Below are 22,691 nucleotides of genomic sequence, written 5' to 3' on the forward strand. Positions count from 1 at the left end.
TCTAAAGGCATTTGGTAGAGTGTTTATCCTCTTTAAGATGAACCCTAAGGAAGTTAAACAATCTTTTCAAACTTCCAAAGGTCTCTTAAACTTTCAATAAACTTTAAGGAAATATATATGAACTAGAGGCCTGGTGCATGAAATTTGTGCACTGGGGGGGGGGGGCGGTGTCCCTCAGCCCAGCCAGCACCCTCTCCAATCGGGAACCCTTCGGGGATGTCCGACTGCTGGTTTAGGCCCAATCCCTATATGGCCTAAACCGGCAATCGGACATCCCTCTCCGATCTGGGACTGCTGGCTCCCAATCGCTCACCTGCCTGCCTGCCTGCCTGCCTGATTGCCCCAAACTGCTTCTGCCTACCAGCCTGATCACCCCCTAACCACTCCCCTGCCAGCCTGATTGACACCTAACTGCCCTCCCCTGCCGACCTGGTCATCCCCAACTGCCCTCCCCTGCCGACCTGGTCATCCCCAACTGCCCTCCCTTGCAGGCCTGGTTCTCCCCAACTGCCCTCCCTGCAGGCCTTGTCCCGCCCAATTGCCTTCCCCTGCCAGCCCAGTCACCCCTAACTGCCCTCCCCTGCAGGCCTGGTTCCCACCCTCAGCTGCCTTCCCCTGCAGGCCTGGTCCCCACCCTCAGCTGCCTTCCCCTGCCGGCCTGGTTGTCCCCAACTGTCCTCCCCTGCCAGCCTGGTCGTCCATAACTGCTCTCCCCTGCCAGCCTGGTCACCCCTAACTGCCTTCCCCTGCCAACCCTGTCGCCCCCAACTGCCCTCCCCTCCCAGCCATCTTGTGGCAGCCATCTTTGACCACATGGGGGCAGCCATCTTGTGCAAGGGCGTGAGGGTCAATTTGCATATTGCCTGTTTATTATATAGGACTAGAGGCCCATTGCACGAAGATTTGTGCAATAGGCCTTCCTTCCCCTGGCTGCCGGCACTAGTTTTCCTCTGGCACCTGGGACCCAGGCCTTCGCTCTGGCCACTTCCTTCCATCTTCTGTCTTTGTTCCAGCCGGAGCCTTCAGTTTTTGCTCCGGCCGGAGCGCCGCTCCTATAGCTCCCTCTGCCCCCTGCCCTCCCTCTCATAGCAGGCATCCTGCCCCGCCTGGCCCGGCCGCTCCGCGCCTGCATGCGTACTGCCCAGAGCCCCGGAGCGGCTGGGGGCGGGGTTGCCGCCATCTTTGTTGGGTTAATTTGCATGCTTACTCCTGATTGGCTGGTGGGCATCGCGAAGTGATGGTCATTTTGCATATTTCTCTTTTATTAGTGTAGATAATACCCATCATGAAATGCATATTTCTCTCAAATCCCTACATATGCAACATTTCTTGCCAATAGGAATTTTTGATGAGATAAAGGCATTTTGGATAAAAATTCCTTTAACATATAATAAATTTAAAGGTGTCACTGCCATATACTAGTACATTATGTGATGTTTCCCAAGGTTATGCGTTTGTTATACACTTTCAACATTTATTACATTTGAGTTACCTAATATTTTGTAAGTTTTGAACCTCACGACTCATAAAAGTTGTAAGATTTTATTCCAAACTTAATATCATGATGATCTTCCAAGTATTGAAATTTGTATAAGAATTTCGCCACACGTAACATATTTTTGGGCTTTCTTTTAGATGTATATTTACTGAACTTCTGTAATGTTCGACCCTTGGAAAAATACTTTTCCCAATTCATTCTTTTTAAAAATATTTTTGTTTATTTTTCTGAGAGGGAAACGGAGATGGGGAGAAAAACATCGATGTGAGAAGGAAGCATGGATTGGCTACCTCTTGCACACCCCCTACTGGGTTCTAGCCAGCAACCCAGGCATGTGCCCTGGTTGTGATTCAAACCAGCAACCCTTCAATGCAAGGATAACACCCAACCAACAGAGTCACACCAGCCAGGGTCCAATTCATTATTTTTTTTTCTTCTTCTTCTTCTTCTTTTTGTTAATCATCAACCAAGGATATTTTATCCATTGATTTTTTAGAGGGAGTGGAAGGAAAGGTGAGAGACAGAGAGAGAAACATCAATGCGAGAGAAAGAAGTCAATTGGTTGCCTCCCGTAGGCACCTGACTGGGCCCGGGATTGATTCCAAAACTGAGGTAGGTGCTGTTGACCAGAATTGAACCCTCCACCCTTTAGTCCACTGGCCCATGCTCTAACCACAAGCAAAACCAGCCAGGGCCCAATTCATTATATTTTAAGACATCTTCCCATAGTAGGAAATTCTCATGCTTAGTGAAGATTCATTCTTCCTAAACACCTTACAAATTCATTATATTTGTAAAAATGTTTCCAATATTTATAACTGTGATATTTGTTTATTACTGAAGAATAGATCAAAACTTTCCCATCTTTATTGTAAATGTTAGTTTTGATACTAGGAAGGATTCTTTCATGATGTGAAACTAAGGAACCATTTTGACAGATTTCCTGACTTGGTAATCCTACCTAATAATAGACAAATATGCAAATTGACCATACCACCGACACACCCACAAGCCACGCCCTCAGGCCACACTCACCATCCAATCAGAGCGAGTATGCAAATTAACCCATCCAAGATGGCTACAGCCACAGAAAGCAAGGTTTCCCAGGCAACAGAGGGAAACAAGCTTGCAGGCCTAAGCCTCTACTCAAGCTACAAGTTTCAATTATAGAAGACAAACAAATTCAAACAGAAATGGCGTCAGAATGAAGCTTGAGAGAGCAGGCCAGGGTTGTCACCGGCAACAGGGAAAGCAAAGCTTTCCGCACACCCTGGCTGGGACCAACTGCTTAAGGCAACAAAGTTTCAATTATAACCCCAACAGAAATGGCTGCCGCCGCGAAGGGAGCCCCAGGCTTGGCTCCGCTCCAGGCTACAAAGTTTCAATTGTAGAAGGAAAATAAATTCCAGATACCAGGGCCTGCGCTTGGGTTGCCAGGGGGTGTGGCCAGCCTGCAAACCACCACAGGCCCCTCGCTCAGGCAGCCCCACGCCCCAAGGGAACCCCACCCTGATCAGGGACACCCTTCAGGGCAAACCAGCTGGCCCCCACCCCTGTACCAGTCCTCTATCCTATCTAATAAAAGAGTAATATGCATATTGATCATCACTGCAACACACAATATAGCTGCCCCATGTGGTCAAAGATCCTGCCCCCATGTGGACACAAGATGGCCAGCAGGAGAGGGCAGTTGGGAGGCACCCGGCCTGCAAGGGAGGGCAGTTGAGAAGGACCAGGCCTGCAAGGGAGGGCAGTTGGAGGTGATCAACCCTGCAGGAGAGGGCAGTTAGGGGTGACCAGGCCAGTAGAGGAGGGAAGTTGGGGGCAAACAGGCGGGCAGCGGAGTGGTGAGGGGGTGATCAGGCTGGCAGGCAGAAGCGGTTAGGGGCAATCAGGAAGGCAGGCAGGCAAGCAGTTGGGAGCCAGCAGTCCTGGATTGTGAGAGGGATGTCCGACTGCCCATCGGACATCCCTCCAGGGGTCCCAGATTGGAGAGGGTACAGGCTGGGCTGAGGGACAACCCCCCTCCGTGCACGAATTTCGTGCACCGGGCTTCTAGTACTTATAATATGCACCAGAAATCATAGGTATAAATTATCCTAACATTGGATTGGGCAATGCATTCTTAGATATTAAACAAAAAGCTCACTCAACCCTTCCCAAAATAAAATTTTATTAAAATTTAAAAGCTGGGTATCAAAGGACACTATCAAGAAAGTGAAAGGACAACCTACAACATAGGGGGAAATTGTATTAAATTTACCTAAACAAAGAATACTTAAAACAAGCCAAAAAAGATAAATTGCCTAATATAAATACATATGTAACAAATGAATAGACAATTATCAAAACAAGATATACCTGTGAACAAAAACCAAATGAAAAAAAAATGCTTACTATTATTAGTCATTAAAGAATGCAAATCAAAACCATGAGATGCCACTTTACACCTGGTGAAAGAGCTAAAATAAAAAAGATGGAAAATAACAACTGTTGATGAAAAAGTTGAGAAATTAAAACTCTTGTGCATTTCAGGTGAAAATATACAATGATGTGGCTGCTTTAGAGAAGAGCTTAGCAAGTCCTCAAAAAAAAAAAAAAGTATCTTATCTTTATGACACAATTCTACCCATAGACCCAAGACAATTTAAAATGTATGTCCACAGATCTGACTGGTGTAGCTCAGTGGTTGAGCTGTGGGCCTATAAGCCAGGAGGTCATGGTTCAATTCTCAGTCAGGGCACATGCCCAGGTGAGGGCTTGATCCCCAGACTTGGGCCTACAGGAGGCAGCCAATTGATGATTCTCTCTCATCATTGATGTTTCCATCTCTCTCTCCCTGTCCCTTCCTCTCTTAAATAAATAAATAAATGAATGAATAAATAAATAAATAAATCCTATATAATGAAGAGTGAATGTGCAAATTGACCGTTACTCCGCCACAAAGATGACTGCGCCCACAATGGAGGCGGAGTTCCCTTAACAAGCCTTAATGAGCAATCAGCAGAGACCTAAGGCTGGGTACCCCCCCCACCACCCATGTGAGGCTTGATGGGGGACCTGAGGCCGCGCCCCCCACCTGGCGAGGCTTGACGGGGACCTCAAGGTGCGCCCTCCTCTCTGGTGCTGGGCCAGGGGACCTCAGGCTGCTCCTCATGCCCCAGCGCCAGGCCGGGGGACCTCAAGCTATGCCCCCTACCCTGGCGCCAGGCCAGGGGAACTCAGACCATGCCCCACACCCAGCAGGGCTTGACGGGGGACCTCAGGCTGCTCCCCTCGCCCAGGGCCGGGTGACCTCAGGCCATGCCCTCCATCCAGCAGGGCTTGACAGGGGACCTGAAGCTGCACGCCCCTCCCAGTGGGGCTTGATGGGGGACCTGAGGCTGCACCCTGTAGGAAGCGGTTATAGGGTTAAGCCTTGGACTGACCTGCTGGCAAAGTCACAAACAAGTCCCAGCTTGGAGGGCACAGTCCTCTAAGCATAATTAAGCTTGATCTTGTGACTGCTTCCTAGATCTTTCCTGGGTAGCTAATGGGCTGTGGGAGGGGCAGCAAGTGCTGCCAAAACAAGTGAAACTTACAAGAACATTGTAAATTACCTTGTTTACCCCTGACTATAAATAAAGCATCAGCTTTGCAGTCTGGATCTGTTCTGTGGCCTCAGCCAGGCACAGAAGATCCACCTAGACCCAGCTTTTTCTCTGTCTGTCTTTTGTCTCCATCCTTCACTGCCCTCCCTCAGGCTCGCCAAACCCTTGGCTGTGCTGGCGCAGCTCAGCACCCCCCACCCAGCAGGGCTTGACAAGGGTAGGACTGGCCAGGTCTGGATCTAGCCCAATTGGGGGCGGGGGGGGGGGGTTGGTGGCCAGGTCTAGGTCTTGCATGATTTTGAGGCGCATGTAGGTGAGCGGGGACTTGACTCTGGGTCCCATGGTGTGCCCCAGACTCTGTCAGGAGGAAGATTTTCATATACATTTTACTAATTTTCTTTCATCTCTGACACTTCTATTATAAAGAAAGGGCAAATAGCCCTACCGTTTTGGCTCAGTGGCTAGAGCATCGGCCTGTGGACTGAAAGGTCCCAGGTTTGATTCTGGTCAAGGGCATGTACCTTGGCTGCGGGCACAGTCCCAGTGGGAGGTGTGCAGGAGGCAGCTGATCGATGTTTCTCTTTCATCGATGTTTCTAGCTCTCTATCCCTCTCCCTTCCTTTCTGTAAAAAATCAATAAAATATATTTTAAAAATATATTTCCAAGCCTAATGAAGCTTGAAAGCTTAACAGAATAACATTTAGTTCAGCTGCCTTCAAAAATGGCTCTCAGACCAAGAATTTGCTTTGCCATGGCAATTTTCAGATGACTGTCCTCGACAAAGCAGCCTCACATGCCTATGAGCACATAGAAGTTCAATTCTGTTCTTCATATATTTTTTAAATTTATCTTTATTTTTGAAAGTATTACAGATTTTCCCCCTTTCCCCCCTTTGCCACCCTCAACCCATCTCCTGCCCAACTCCAGGCCTTCAAGACATTATTTTCTGTGTCTATGAATTATTCATATATGTTCATTGGTTAATCTTGTCCCTCCTAACACCCTCCCATCTTGCCATCTGTCAGTCTGTTTCATGTAGCCATGCTTCCAGACTTATTTTGTTCATCAGTTTATTTTGTTCAGTAGATTACACGAGAGATCATGTTATATTTGTCTTTCTCTGACTGCCTAATTTCGCTTAGCATAATAATCTCCAGGTTCCTCCATGCTGTCCCAAAGGATAAGAGAGCCTTATTTTTTACTGCTGCATAGTATTCCATGGTATAAATGTACCACAGGGTTTTTTATCCACTCATCTATTGATGGGCACTTGGGCTATTTCTAGATCTTAGCTGTTGGAAATGCTGCTGTTATGAACACAGAGGTGCAAATATTCTTTCTGATGGTGTTTTAAGATCCTAAGGGTATATTCCCATAAGTGGGATGGCTGGGTGATAAAGCAGTTCCATTTTTAATTATTTGAGAAAACTCCATACTGTTTTCCACAGTGGCTGCACCAGTCTACATTCCCACCAGCAGTGAACTAGGGTTCCTTTTTCTCCACATCCTCACCAGCACTTGTTTGTCGATTTACTGATGCATAGCAATTCTGACAGGTGAGAGGTGACACCTCATTGTTGTTTTAATTTGCATTTCTCTGAAGATTACTGATGTTAATAATTTTTTCCTATGTCCATTGGTCATCTGTATGTTCTCTTTAAAGAAGTGTCTATGCAGGACCTTGCTCAAATTTTTATTTGGGTTGTCCTCCTGGTGTTGAGTTGTATACATTCTTTATATATTTTGGAAATTAACCCCTTTTCAGATGTGTCATTGAAAAATATGCTTTCCCATACAGTGGGTTCTCTTTTCACTTTAATGATTTATTTTGCTGTGCAGAAGCTTTTTAGTTTCATATAGTCCCATTCATATATCTTTCCTTTGTTTCCCTAACCTAGGAGATGTATCAGCAAAAATACTGCTATGTGAGAGGTCTGAGATATTATGGCCTCTGTTCTCTCTTAGGATTTCTCTGGTTGTGTGGCTTACATTTAAATATTTTACTCATTTTCAGTTTATTCTTGTGTGTGATATAATTTGATGGTCTAGTTTCATTTTTTTGCATGTACCATCCAATTTTCCCAAAACCATTTATTGCAGAGACTGTCTCTACTCCCTGTATGCTCTCACCTCATTAGCCAAATTAACTATATGGTGTGGTTATTTTTTGGGGTGTCTGTTCTTTTCCATTACAGTATATGCCTGTTCTTGCGCTAGTACCAGTCTTTTTTTATGACAATGGCTTTGTAGTATAGTTTGATATCCCATGTGGTGATCCCTCTAACTGTGTTCTATTTTCTCAAGATAGCTAAGGCTATATGGGGTCTTTTTTGGTTCCATATGAATTTTTGGAATTTGTTCCAGATCGACGAACGATGCCGTTTGTATTTTGATACGTATTGTGTTGAATCTAGAGATTACTTTTGGGTAGTACGGACATTTTAATGATGTTAACTCTTAAAATCCATGAAACGGTATATGCTTTCACTTGTTTGTATCTTCTGCTATTTCTTTTTCAGTGTCCTATAGTTTTCCAAATAGATGCTTTTTAACTCCTTGGTTAGGATTATTCCTAGGTACTTTTTTTTTTGCAATGGTAAATGGGATTGTTTTTTTATTTATTTTCTCTTTCTGAGAGTTCTTTATTGTTGTATAAAATGCCACATGCCTGTGGACCTGAACAAAACTCAGAAGAGATGGATATGGGCACCTGTGAGGCAGACAGTGGGTCCTCCACTTCCCTTCTTGCTTCTTATTTTCAGCTTTGGCTTTCCTAGGCCTGCACACAAAAAACTTAACTTTTATGGTTTGCATTATTTCATTCTGTTCAAGCTAATAGTGTATTAAAAATGTTTCAATATTTTTTATTGATTTCAGAGATAAAGGAAGAGGGAGAGAGAGAGAGAGATAGAAACATCAATGATGAGAGAGAATCATTGATTGGCTGCCTTCTGCACACCCCACACTGGGGATCAAGCCTGCAACCTGGGCATGTGCCCAGACCAGGAATCAAACTGTGAACTTTTGGGTTCATAGGTCGACGCTCAACCACTGAGCCATGCCAGTGTGGCAGTAATAGTATATTTTAAAGCATAACATACAATTTCATGTATACACATAGAGGGTTTTTTGAGACTATTGTATTTGAAACTATTTTGTATTTAACTACATAAAAGAAATAGAAATATGAATACTACTACTAAAAATAAACACCTCTTCTGCCTGTTGATAGCCTTTCAAAAAGTGACATCAGATCTCCCATAATAGGAAATGGAAATTGACCAAAAATAAGCCAGACTCCAGTGGACCACCTCTTCCTGGCACTGACCCTACAATCATGAATTCAACCATTTAGTCATTTGTTCTAGAGGTAAGTTCCTGCATGGTAAGCACCATGAATGCTTCATTGTTTTTGTAATGATCAGCTGAATAGAAAAAATTGATTTATATGTCATTTGCATTGCTAGACACCCTCAGAATTCCTCACCTTTATACCAGTAAATGGAGCAACACCCATCTAGCTAAGATACTGTTCCTATTAATGTGTTCAGCCCTGTGCTTTGGGCTGTACAGAATAAAAATGGTGGGACAACTCCCCAGGTAGTAAGTTCTCAACACAAAACTGTAGGGAGCGGCTATAGGGTTAAGCTTCAGACTGACCTGTTGGCAAAGCCACAAACAAATCCCAGCTTAGAGGGCACAGCCCTCTTAGCATAATTAAGTTTGACCTTATGAAGCTCCCTAGATCCTATCTGGGTAGCTAATCGGCTGTGGGAGGTGCAGCAAGTGCTGCCAAAACAAGTGAAACTCACAAGAACATTGTAACTATGGTGATTACTATTTTGTTTACCTCTGGCTATAAAATAAAGGCTCAGCTTGCCGTCTGGATCTCTCTCTGTGGCCTCAGCCAGGAACAGGAGATCCACCTAGACCCAGCTTATTCTCTTTGTCTTTTCTTCAATCCTTCGCCGAATGCCCTCAGGCTTGCCAAACCCTTGGCTGAGTTGGCCCGGCACACAAAACATCAGTATGATGCTGCATACAGTAAGTATATAGCTATGTCAGGAAGTACAGGACACTATCCAATATCTATACTTTATGTGATATTTGTGTTGTTCTTTTGAGCCGACATAAACTCTCATATTAACCAGTACATGCAAGATCCAGTACAGGACACTGGGTTTTTACTATAAGCTCTGCCCAGCTAGAAATCCTGGCCGACGCTGATGGACTGGAAGATTCTCAATGGACATATGGTGCAAACAGACACACTTATGGCCATGCCGTGAACATACAAAATAAGTTTGCACCCAAAATCATGAAGAAAATATTTCAAATCAAAAGCTACTATGGTTCCTGGAATGCCTAGAAAGAATGATCAACAGCCCAGCTAGCATGGCTCAGTTGGTTGAGCATCATCCCATGCACCAAGAGGTCACAGGTTCGATACCTGGTCAGAGAGCATGCCCAGGTTGTGGGATCGATTTCCAGTGTAGGCCGTGCAGGAGGCAGCTGATCAAATTTCATTTCTGTTTCTATCTCTCTATCCCTCTCCCTCTCTAAAAATCAATAAGACCACATATTTTTTTAAAAGCACGATCAATGGTTGGTTATATTCAGATGAATTTGTCTGGGTTCCACTGCAGTAAAGGAGATGATAATGATGTAACAGTAAATAAAAATTCTTTAGGATTCTAACAAATATTGAAACCAGGAAGATCATTCCCATTTCAAAATACACACATGCTACTCTGATGTTTTCCAGTATTCAGTATTCACATTCAGAAAGAAAGGTTTCATCATGAAATTATGAGTTATGAGCTCTCTTTTTCATAAAACATACTAGAGGCCCAGTGCATGAATTTGTGCATGGGTGGGGTCTCTTAGCCTGGCCAGCAATTGGGGCCGATCGGGGCTGAGAGAGGTTGGCTGGGATCAGGGCTGATGGGGCCAGCCAGTTTGGAGGAGGGACCATGGGAGGTTGGGGGTGCACTGAACACCAGGGGCCAGCTCCTGCATTGAGCATCTGCCCTTGGTGGTCAATGCTTGTCATAGTGACCGGTTGTTCAGTCATTCGGTCGTTCAGTCATTCAGTCGTTTGGTAGCTTAGGCTTTTATATATATAGATAATCCAAATTTTTCAACACATTCTGATGCTTCTCACACCATTATATAAATTCTAAACTACTGATCAGTACCTGATTAGCAAGAATGATATGGGATGGGGAGAATAGTGAGATGGTATAGCCAAAGCACTTCAAAGGACAATGGCTCTGATGTCCATGTAGCTGAGAATAAAAAGAAATAAAGGAACTGGAAATAATTAAGAAATGCAATTTATCTTAATAATTTTAGAGCCAGTTTTGTAGCCTGGAAATAGGTATCCCCTCCACATGTTTAATTCATATCAATTTTTCATCCTGAATATTTTTACATCTACTTAAAACTACATCACTCCTATTGGAATATTTTCCTCCTAATTATGGAGTTATCTATTACACACCAAGTAGTGTCCTAAGTGCTTATTTCCTTCATATAACTATCAAAACAATACTAGGATTTGGGACATTACCAAGTTTTCAACTAAACAAACTGGCAGAAAAGAGTGAATAACTTTGGTGACATCAATAAGTAAAAACAACTAAAGAAATGTTCACTTATATAGTTTCTCTTTAATAGAAAGAATGAAATAAAGTGTATTAAACAAACTACAACTTCATATGCTCATTAATCCAATTATTACCATTTTCAGGATATTTCTGTACACCATTGAATTCAATGAAAGCCATTCTTAAAAGCTCCAAGCATGACCTATAAGCAACATTTCATCCACTACGGAATAAGAAAAACATATGTTAGATCTTACATGAGACACAGAAATGTAAACAAACAGAACTGCAGTGGGAGATTCTCAGAACAAGAATCATCAGATTTGGGAGAAATTCACTGTAATGTATATAAGATGATTCACATTATAAACCTGTAAGATTTCTAGCTTGCTAGTAAATCAACAAATATTTTTAAATTACTAATTTTGATCCTTTTTTCTAAAGATATGTGTACACACATACACACCCACTTCTTCCTCATTAATCCTTTTACTCCTAAATTACATCTTTGTTACTATACTTACATATTACATGCAGTGCATATCAAAACCATGCAAATCTGTTATATAGGCTCAGAAAAAGGAAGTGAAGAAAATATATATAGGCTAAAATGTAATCATAATGCAGAATTCCAAAAATAGGGCTTCTGATCATACATTTTTAGATTTGTTAAATTAGCATTTGTTAAGCAAAGTTCACTGGTAATGAATGGTAACCAGCAGTAACTCAGAGACCACAAGGTAAATTGGCATAAACCAGTTTATAACTCATAGGCCTGGAGGATATACACAACACGCCTGCAGGGGCTACACAGGGAGGCCAAGACAGGATGCAGGCAGAGAGGGGAAGGACCCAGAATGCATGCCTTTGTTAGGAACATCATGTGGAGTGCCCTGGGGTTCTCAATTGAGGTCCAGATTGTTCTATTCAAATGAAAATCAGCAAGGTTTTGGTAAACTCTTCAGTAATCTTATATATGTGGCATACAAAATAAGACCCTGAGGTATACAAAACTCTATAGTGCTCAAGGGCTTCTTGAGAAGTTATATCAAAAACTTACACATTTACTTGTGACACTGTAAGTTGGTGTCTAGTGTGTGCACTAGAGGGAAAAGGGAGTCAAGTCAAGGCTCCTTAGCTACACAAGACAAATGCCAATGCAGAAACATCATAAAGTATTTTAGCTAAACTCTTACAAATACTCCCACTAGATCTTTACTGCAACTATCATAATGTCCTTGTAGGTACAACAGAAAGAAGAAAACATAAATTCTGGGGAAACTCTACACATTATTTAAGGTTAAAGTTCCCTGGATAAAGGACTTCTAGTAATATCATTCCAGTGCATTACAAATTGCTACCAACAACAATGAATGAGATGGGAAACATTAACATTCAAGGCATGTTAACACCTCATTCATTACACATCACTGTTAATACACTTATGTTCATTCATTTTATCAAGGAGAATATATTAAGTCCACACATAGTCTAAACAGAGCATTACAAACCCACTATATTACACTGGTCAAAATACACATTACAATCATTCATAAAATCATGAAATGAATTGAAATTTTAAACCAATTAATACTTTTGTTTCAAAAAAATCACAAATACTGTCATAATAATAATAATAAAAATACAGTGTAAGCAATTACATTTATTCAAACATCCATACCCTTGGTATTTTGATTCCTACTAAAAATCCACGTAACTTTATTTACGTGGTTCTCTAAAATAAGTATTCGGATTTACTCATATTTAAAAAGTGTTGACTTACTACTTTCTACTGTGAATTTTCTGATATTTTAGATTTAATTTTGATTAGCTACTTTCCTAGATTTTCTAGATCTTTAAAGTCACTTTAAAGGGTAAATTCTGTGGGGTTTTCTGAAGTGTGTATTTTGGATAACTTCATTTATAACAAATATAGAATTTATCTTCAGTATGCATTCTCTGATATTGAGAAAGGCTGCACGTCCTGCAAAAGTGTTTGCCATATTTTTCAAATTCTTAAGTTTGTCTCCAGTATAAATTCTCACTTATCGATTAAGATATAAATGCTAAATACAGGCATTGCTGCATTTTTGACATTTGCATGATTTCTCTCCACTATGAACTCTCTTAAGTTCAGTGAGGTTTGTTTAATGGTTCAAGATTTTGCCACATTCTTTATATTTGTATTGTTTCAGTCTAGCATGAACTATGTGATATGGACTAAGGTTCCAACACTGGGGGAAAGGCTTTTCCTCATTCTCTACACTTCCCTCTGGTATGAATTCTATATACTTAGTGAGATTTGGGCAATAGCTAAAGGTTTTTCCACAATATTTACATTTGCATTGCTTCTATCCAGTTTGGATTCCCCAATACTGAGTAAAGCTATAGCAGAGGTTAAAGGCTTTGTCACACCCTTTACATTTGTAAAGCTTTTCTCAGGTATGCATTCTCATATGTTTGGTAAGGTTAAAGCAGAGGATAAAGGATCTGCCACATTCTCAACATTTATAAGGTTTCTCTCTAGTAAGAGACCCCTGATATCTGGTAATATTTGAACAGTGCTTAAAGGGTTTGCTACATTCTCTACATTTATAAGGCCTTCCTCCAGTGTGAATTCTCTGAAGTTAAGTAAGTTCTGAGCACTGGGTAAAGGTCTTGCCATATTTTCTACATTTATAAAACTTCTTTCCAGATGAATTCTCTGATGTTGAGTAAAGCTTGAATACCAGTTAAAGGCTTTGCCACATTCTCCACATTTATAAGGCTTCTCTCCAGTATGAATTCTATAATGATTGGTTAGGTCTGAACACCGGTAAAAAGCTTTGTCACATTCTCTACATTTATAAGGCTTCTCGCCCGTATGAGTTCTTTGATGTCGAGTCAGGCTTGAATACCAGTTAAAGGATTTGCCACATTCTTCACATTCATAAGCCTTATCTCTAGTATGGTTTCTCTCATGTTTCATAAGGCTTGAACAATCATTAAAAGTTCTGCCACATTCTCCACACTTATAAGGCCTCCCTACAGAATGAATTCTCTGATGTTCAGTAAGTTTTGAGCACCGGGTAAAGGCTTTGCCACATTCTCTACATTTATAAGGCTTCTCTCCAGTATGAATTCTCTGATGAAGGGTAAGGCTTGAACTCCGGATAAAGGCTTTGTCACATTCTCCACATTTATAAGGCTTCTCTCCAGTATGAAGTCTCTGATGAGTAGTAAGGTCTGAACACCGGTTAAAGGCTTTGCCACATTCTCTACATTCATAAGGTTTCTCTCCAGTATGAATTTTCTGATGTCGAGTAAGGCTTGAATACCAGTTAAAAGCTTTGCCACATTCTCTACATTTATAAGGCTTATCTCCAGTATGAATACTCTGATGTCGAATCAGGCTTGAAAACACGTTAAAGGTTCTGCCACATACTCTACATTTATAAGGCTTCTCTCCAGAATGAGTTCTCTGATGACTGGTAAGGCTCGAATACCACTTGTATGCTTTGCCACATTCTCTACATTTATAAGGCTTCTCTCCAGGATGAAGCTTCTGATATTCATTAAGTTTTAAGCACTTGTTAAAGGTTTTGCCACAATCTCTACATTTATAAATCTTCTCTCCGGTATGAAGTGTCTGTTGTTCAATAACATGGGAATGCAACTTAAAAACCTTATCACATTCTTTACATTTGTAAGGCTTCTCTCTAGCACGGATTTTCTTATGTATATATACATTGGATAATTGACTAAGGACTCTCACACACTGATTACACCTGAAAGGCTCCTCCCCAATATCAGTATTTTTAAGTTCAGTAAGATTTAATGACTGATCGAAAGAGTTGGAATATTCACTACATTTGTCTGCCTTCTCTACACTATGAATATTCTGAGGTATGACAATATTTGAGCTTTTATCAAAGACATTTGGACACTTATCATTTCTCTGTGGAAGCTGAGTTGTCTGATGGTTATCAGAATTTGACTCTTGTTTAATGTTTTCCCAAGATTCATTGCACTGGAGACTTCTCTCTTCATTATGTGTACTCTGGTAATCATTGAAGATAGAAAGGCCTTTAGTGATGGCATTTAATATTGCACATGTAAAGCTGTTTCCAATGACCTATTCTGCTATTTACTGAACCATGATGGTTGAATATAAACCCTAACACATTTATAAAAATTAAAGACTCTGGAATAAGAAAGAATATGTATCTGTGAAAGAATAATGCAAACTTGGTTAAGTGACTTACAAATTCATAGTTATAATTTCTATCTTCATTTTTTCAATATCTGATTTTTTAGAAATATTTTACTTAATCAAATCCTACATTAAATCATCCAATGAATTATCTGCACAATGGACTAGTTTACTTTTCTGGTATTGCAAATTTAACTTCAGAGAATATGTACTTTTTAAAAAATATCTTTGGACTTTAAGTTCAGAAACACATTGTTGTGCCAATATAAGTGACTTAGAGTAGAAAATTTTAACATGTTTTATATTTAAAAAGTCTTTTGCCAACAAAATTTTTATATGGGTAATTGCTCCATTTGCTTACATCCCTCATAACATTCTTTTTTCTCTTCATATTCCCCTACCCATTACAAAACCTTCATTAAGTGTAAATTCTCAATGCCACACCTTCAGTATCTTACCTGGAACATTTTCTGGAATGAATCTTCTATGCCTGACTTTGGCAACAAGTCCTGGGTGACTTGAGAAGATATAGCTGAAATATAACAAATTAATTATCAAACACTACACTCAGGTAAATATTCTTTAAATTCTAATGTACAGAAAAGATTTCAGATGGCAGAATAGGAAGCACCAAAATATTCTTCCTCTATGAAGATGTTAAGTTACCAATAATTACTGAACCAATTACCTTCTAGAGTACTTCGGAAGCCAGCTCAAGACCACTACAGCCGCCAGAAAGTACAAAATAAAAATATCATATCAAAGAGAGAAGAAAAGTTGCTTACATTTGCTCACCCTCCCTGGCACACTACAAAATGACTGTGGGATAACTCCCAATTCTCACTTTCTTCTCAGAAGAGAAATAAGTGCACTGTGAGTCTCATGGTCTTGTTTTTTTGTGGCCGCCTGAAGACCTTGTTTCTATTTTGAATGATACAGATTACTAAGGAAATGGCAATACACTGTGAATGCATTGTGGCAGCTGTGAAGAAAAAAAAGTAAGTGTTCAGGCACCAGAGGGACGACAGTGCTGAAGACATACATCAGGGATAGGAAGACATCATGAGCTCTATATATAATTGGGAAATTACACAAAACACCCATACAACCTTCAGGTCAAGATGGTGGTGAAAATAAATGTGGTACTGGCATTCTCCCACAACCATGTCAAAAATACAACTAAGTCTTCTCTCTAGTATGGAACTACAGAAAAACCATCATTCAGAACCACCTGACACCTAGTTGAACAGAAGTCCTACAATTAAGGTTATAAAGAAGAAGCCTCATTGAGATAGGAGGTGCAAAGATGTTGAATGGACAGGTCCCACAGGGCGGAGAAAAATCGTGAGGGACATTTCAGCTGCACACGTCAACTCTGAGGAGCTAGGGGTCCCAGCCCCACACTAGGCCCACCAGCCCAGGTTTCCAGGGTCAGGAATAGATGTCCCCATTAGTTCTGGCTATAAAAACAAGTGGGGATTGTGGCTGAGTATGAAGGATAGCTGCTGGTGTCCAAGGCAGTCCCTCTAAAAGGGCCCACAAATGAACATACTCAGATTCACTCCCTCTGAGTTCCAGTGCTGGGGGAGCAATTCGAAATCAGCCAGGGATATACAGGGAGGAACTGAAGTAGCTGGCATTAAGATGAGAGCTGAAGAAGCTTTCTTCCAGACAGAAGTTTTGGTAGAAGCCACTGTTCCTTTTCTGAGTCCTTTCCCCACATAGCAGGTAGGCAGGTGCCATATCTAAAACTCCATCTACCTGGCTCACACTGCTTGTCCCACCCTGGAGATTTCCTGAGACACCACACCATCAACTTGTAGGCCCACCCAAGCTGTTTTCACTGGCTTTTCAATATAAACAGACTGGCATACACTCAAGCAGCATCTGGCTTCAGTGAGTGCCATACCTCTCACTAAGTGTCCCCAGGCTCGGCAATAGTGTCAGCTGGCCTTGGTTCGTAGTTTGGCCTTGCCTCAGAAACTCCAATATCAGCATAAGTAGCAGACATATGCAGATCCCTTCGTAGATCATGCCAGGTGACCCAGGTAGAACACAGGCATTGGTTGACTTTGCCCTGCACTTCATCGAGGTGCCAAGCCAGCACACCTGGCAGACACCTTCAGACCATGTCAAAGCACCAACCAAACCACCTCCACAAGCAACAAACTCAAGGGGCAGACTCAGCAGGCACCAGAACCACAATGAAGTAAGTCCTGCTGCACAAGGTGAATCCTGCACAGCTAATCCTCCACAATGGTCACAGCAAATTTTTTCAACTGAGGAGCCTTGGTCTAAATCCCTCCCATTGAAATTCCAACAGCAATCAAGGCTCAACTACAACAGGAGAGTATACATAGCCCATACGGTGGGGCGCACCTGGAATGCTCAGCTCAGGTAAACAGGAGGCTATGACACTGGATGCTACAAGACATCTACTACATTATGCCACTCTTCCAAGCCTGAGAGATGTAGCCGCTCGACCTAATACATGGAAACAAACACAGAGATCTTTCCAAAATGAGGAGACAAAACATGTCCCAAATGAAAGAATAGAACTGCAGAAAAAAATTAAACAAAACCGAAACAAGCAATCTACTAGATGCAGAGTTCAAAACTTAGGAATGCTCAATGAACTTAGGGAAAGAGTAGATGAACATAGAACTTCCAAAGCTTAAAAAAAAAGAACACGGAAACCCGAAAAAAACAACAACTCATAAATGAAGCATACACTAATTAAAATGAATAATAATTTAAATAATTTACAAGGAAATTAATAGTACAGTAGATGAAACCAATAATCAAAACAGCAATTTGGAATATAAGGAAGCAAAAAACATCCAATCAAAACAGCATAAAGAAAAAAGCATCCAGCCAAAACCGGTTTGGCTCAGTGGATAGAGCGTTGGCCTGCGGACTGAAAGGTCCCAGGTTTGATTCCGGTCAAGGGCATGTACCTTGGTTGCAGGCACATCCCCAGTAGGGGGTGTGCAGGAGGCAGCTGATCGATGTTTCTCCCTTATGGATGTTTCTAACTCTCTATCCCTCTCCCTTCCTCTCTGTAAAAATCAATAAAATATATTTTTTTTTAAAAAAAAAAGAAAGAAAGAAAAAAGCATCCAAAAAAATTATGACAGTGTAAGGTATCTCTGGGACACCTTCAAGCATATCAACATTCACATCATGTGGATGCCAAATTAATGAGAAAGCAGAACAGAAAGAGACTCATATATACTAATAACATTGTGATGGTTGAAAGTAGGGAAGCTGGTTTGGGGTTGGATGATAAAAATAAAGGAATTAAGAAGTACACATTGGAAGTAACAGAATAGTCATGAGGATATAAAGTGCAGGACAGGGAATATAGTCAATAATATTCTAATAATTATGCATGGGTATGACATTTATTAGGATGATCACTTAAGTTATATAAACACTAGGGTGAACACCTGAAACTAATATACTGTATGCCACCTATATTTGAAAAAATGACACACACACACACACACACACACACACACACACACACACACTGATTATCCTTTCCAGAATAGGTTTAACAGGCCATTAAAAATCTACCATAGCCCTAGCTGGTTTGGCTCAATGGATATAGTGTCAGTCTGCAGACTGAAGGGTCCCAGGTTCAATTCCAGTCAAGGGCATATGCCCAGGTTGCTGGCTCGATCCCCAGTAGGGGGCGTGCAGGGGGCAGTTGGTCAATGATTCTCTCTCATCATTGATGTTTCTATCTATATCTTCTCCCTTGCTCTCTCTGAAATCAATAAAAATATTTTAAAAATCTACCATAACTCATTATTCTTTGTGTTCTCCTGTACAAAGCAAGTTCATAAAGAAATGGATGGCATCTGCTTCTCATGACCTTAAATAGCAACAAAAGATCACAAGGCATACAAAGAAACAGAAAAACATAGTCCAACAAGAGGAACAAAATAAGTCTCCATAAATTAGCCCTATGTTAATGAAGATCTATTAATTACCTGACAAAGAATTCAAAATAACCATCTTAAAGGGGCTCAATTAAAAAATAGCAAAAAAACAAAAACAAAAACATAGAAAACTAAGAATTTCCACCAAAACTATGCATGATGAAAACTAAGAATGCATCTAAAAATATAAAAGAGAACCAAACAGACATTGGGAAATGAAGAATACAGTACCTGAATTTAAATAGAAACATCAGCAACAGACTTGATCAAGAAGAAGGAAGAATAAGATAACGTGGACACCTATCCCCCAGTGTTCCTGGGATGTGGGAACCAAATTCTAGTATCTCAACCACTTCCCTCACAAACTACCTACATGAGGCAGAAAACAGATTTAAAAAATGGTTTAACAGAATTCCTCAGCAAGATTCACAAAGTTCCCCAACAAAACGCAAGAGCAGTCAGGTCATACCACCCTCACACTAACTGAAATGAAGAATAATTTACAAGTAAATTATTCTGTTTGAAGAGGACTTTGGCTCTCATTGCAAATGTGATGGAAGATCAAAGAGCAGAAGGAGAATCCTTAGATGATGTCATCTAAGTGTTGGAGAGGATCTGTCCCTCTAACACAGAATCAGAAATAAACCTCATTCTCTAAAAAATCATTTCCATTAAAACAGATCTTTTCAGACCATAGTTTAAGGTCTGATTTCCTCTGACTTTTGGCCTCCCGCCTGGGTCAGCTGCTTCCTTCATTCCCACCTACCTGGCTGGGTGGATACAGTCTTTTCTTCCTTCAACTCCCAGGGCTCCTCCATTTGCTCCAAAAAAGTGAGGTCTGGCTTAGACACAGGAAGGCCTATTTATGAGGAAAAAAGAAACATGAGTTTTAATGGAGATTCTCCAATTTCCAATCTGGTCCCTGTGCTCAAGTGACAGGATAGGACATTGTAGAATACCAGAATATCCTAGAAAATTATTCCCCCAAATATTCTTTTTGACACCACCTTTACCATACTAGAGACTACATTTAAAGTTTTCCGATCCTGATTTCCACTTTGCAAGTGCAACAGCAAAACACCAATCTCTTTCCTTGAGAACACGGGTCTGAAATTCTATAATAAAAAGCAGAAGCTACAAGCAGACACTGTACTAATGAAGAAAACAAAACCCTGTGGGTAGAGGAGAAATTCTGGAAGGAAGAGGTCCTCACCCAGGAATACCAGGTTACTGTAGTTCTGCAACATCACATCCATGTACAGTTTCCTCTGAGCTGGGTCCAGGAATGCCCACTCCTCCTGAGAGAATTCTATGGCCACATCACTGAAGGTCAACTGTCCCTGAAATTTTAAAAAAAAAAAAAATTACTCAAGTGGCCATGGGTAGAGTTCATCATGTGACCCAATATGAAAACAGAGTTAATGGAACCAGTTTTGACCTAAAAGTATTTTGACACTAACATGCTCTAAAGCATTTTGAGAAAGGAGGATGACATATGATCCACAAAACCACTGTAGAAGCTTTACTTTTCTGGAAGATAAATTTTAAAAATAAAGGCACCAACATAGGCATATCCACTATATTTAAATCCTAGAGCAGTGGTCGGCAAACCATGGCTCGCGAGCCACATGCAGCTCTTTGGCCCCCTGAGTGTGGCTCTTCCACAAAATACCATGTGCGGGCGTGCACGTACAGTGCGACTGAAACTTCATGGCTCATGCGCAGAAGTTGGTTTTTGGCTCTCAAAAGAAATTTCAATCATTGTACTGTTGATATTTGTCTCTGTTGACTAATGAGTTTGCCAACCACTGACCTAGAGGATCAAGTATATATATTTCTTAGGTTGAAAATTCATTCTGAGTGAAAACTAAATAGTACTTCTAAAATTTTAATATGTACAACAATAAAGTGGAGATGGAAACAAATGCGGATTCTTATTCAGAAGTTCTAGGGAGGGGCCTGAGTTTCCACAAGTTTAACCAGCTCACTTTTAACTACAGACGCCCATGTGTCTGAACCATGAACGCTCCTTTAGAGTAAGCAAACACAGGAAAAAAATTCGTATACAGGATTTTGACTGAAGAATTTTATAGAATTTACAGGTCTCATAAATTAGTAAGCCAACCAACCACAGTTCTTCTTTAAAATTTAATATGTACTAGATATTATTCTGTTTTCTATATATTAATTAATAAAACTCATTAAGTCATCAGAGAACAATGATATTTCATGAGACTGTTTTGTAAAACATACAGCAAATGACAGAGGCTGGGTATTACTCCAAACTTTATCTAGTACCGTATGTGTCTGTGATGCCTGTGGAATACAATAAAAGTTTACAGGTCTGAGGCCTGACTGATAAAAGTCTCCAACTGCGAAGCTTCTATCACCGGGTAAACAAAAATGAGAGAGCGTTTATTTTGCAATGCAACCTACAAGCAAAGAGAGACTAAAAAGAAAAAAAGAGTTTTCAGATGAAATGTGATTGGTTATGCACATTTTTCAAGATTTCTGTGAGGCCTGGCCAGTGTGGTTCATTGGTTGAACGTCTATCTATGAATCAGGAGGTCACGGTTCGATTCACGGTCGATTGCCAGGGCTGCGGGCTTGATCCCCATAAATCTTACAAATTTATGAGACCTGGGGGGCATGCAGGAGGCGGCCAATCAATGATTCTCTCTCATCATTGATGTTTCTATCTCTCTCTCTCTCCCCCTCTTCCTTCCTCAATGAAATCAATAAAAATATATTTTAAAAAATAAAAATTTAAATAAATAAATAAAATAAAAAAGAGAAAAATATTCTTGAGACAATATAGGAATGTCATCACCCCTCAACCCCCATTCAAAAACCCAGAGGTAGCTGACAATATCTCCCTCCTAAAGGCCTGCTTCCTTACAGATGTTGAAACTGCTGATGCACATGAGCAGTTGATGAAGGCTTGACTGCTACATGACCTTCCTGGGGTGGCTCCAGTGAACTACACCGTCATTATTTCCCCCACAATGCAGGTGCTAACAACCAGGCAACCCAGGTGGAAAAGGAAATCACCGCACTCTGAAATGGAAAATCAGCAGGAAAGGCGCACTTTGTCCCAAGCTTGTTAAAGCAGCCAATCAGAGCCATCCTTGAGTTGGTTCAGAAGACCTTCCTTTCTTCTGTGTGTTCTCCTTCATGCTCAGCATAAGCCTAATAAAATTTACCCAGAAGTTTCTCTGAAGGTTCCTCTTGATTTATATCTTGGGAAACTGAAAAATTTCAAATGCCAGAAGCATTTTAAAGAGGTAACTTAGACAATCATAAGAAAAACAAAGGAAGTAGTTGAAAACCACCACACTAGGAAGGATCATCAAAGTAGAGAAGTAAAGGTTTGCAGCTTCTAAACTCACAAACTTTAGAAAGAAATGCAAACACAGAACTGACCTAAGACAGAGCGTTTACCTGAGAAGCAGCCATACTGTCCTCTTCCTCCTCCTGCTCTGGGCTGTTTTCTCAGGCGACTTTATGTTGAGGAATCACACCTGCATCTTGAGGCTATGCCGTGCTGCCACCACACTCACAGGCAGAAGGACTTGGAATGATGAAAAATGTCACACTCCCTTGTCCTTTGTCACAGGAGAGATTCAGAAACAATGAGATCCTACATGAAGACCAAACTGAGTTTTTTCTCTACTTCTTTCCTGTGCTCTGCCCTTTAACCCATGCACAGATTCCCACACTGCAATGACAATGTGGACTGTTCTGCTCCTCCCAAACCAAACAGAGCACCCTGTTACCACCCCTGGACCAAAGCCAGCTCTCCCCAAATGCACTGGGGCAGAGGGCCCTTCTGCTAAACCAGTGATGGGCAACCT

At 41.1% G+C, this 22,691-nt stretch overlaps 1 protein-coding gene across 6 annotated transcripts in view; it reads right to left on the bottom strand.

Annotated features, from left to right (window-relative positions):
- Positions 1 to 3,660: 3,660 nt before the first annotated feature.
- The window catches only part of LOC307107227 (KRAB domain-containing protein 5-like), a 62,599-nt gene continuing 43,568 nt past the window's right edge, over positions 3,661 to 22,691 (bottom strand). The window contains exons 2-7 of one of the 6 annotated variants that reach the window (XR_013814202.1): positions 22,279 to 22,442; positions 20,051 to 20,177; positions 19,604 to 19,696; positions 15,349 to 15,422; positions 10,833 to 10,921; positions 3,661 to 7,868 (exon numbers count right to left, since the gene is read on the bottom strand). Coding sequence is in view for 1 of the 6 variants with exons in the window: in XM_079784325.1 (XP_079640451.1) it covers positions 10,901 to 10,921; positions 15,349 to 15,422; positions 19,604 to 19,696; positions 20,051 to 20,177; positions 22,279 to 22,293 (330 nt within the window). In the remaining 5 variants the exon portion in view is untranslated. Of the gene's footprint in view, positions 14,738 to 15,348; positions 15,423 to 19,603; positions 19,697 to 20,050; positions 20,178 to 22,278; positions 22,478 to 22,691 lie in introns of all 6 variants that reach the window. The other 5 variants (XR_013814203.1, XR_013814204.1, XR_013814205.1 and 2 more) reach the window with 5 other exon arrangements.

Source organism: Cnephaeus nilssonii (genome assembly GCF_951640355.1).
Source record: "Cnephaeus nilssonii genome assembly, chromosome: 11".
NCBI lineage: Eukaryota > Metazoa > Chordata > Mammalia > Chiroptera > Vespertilionidae > Cnephaeus > Cnephaeus nilssonii.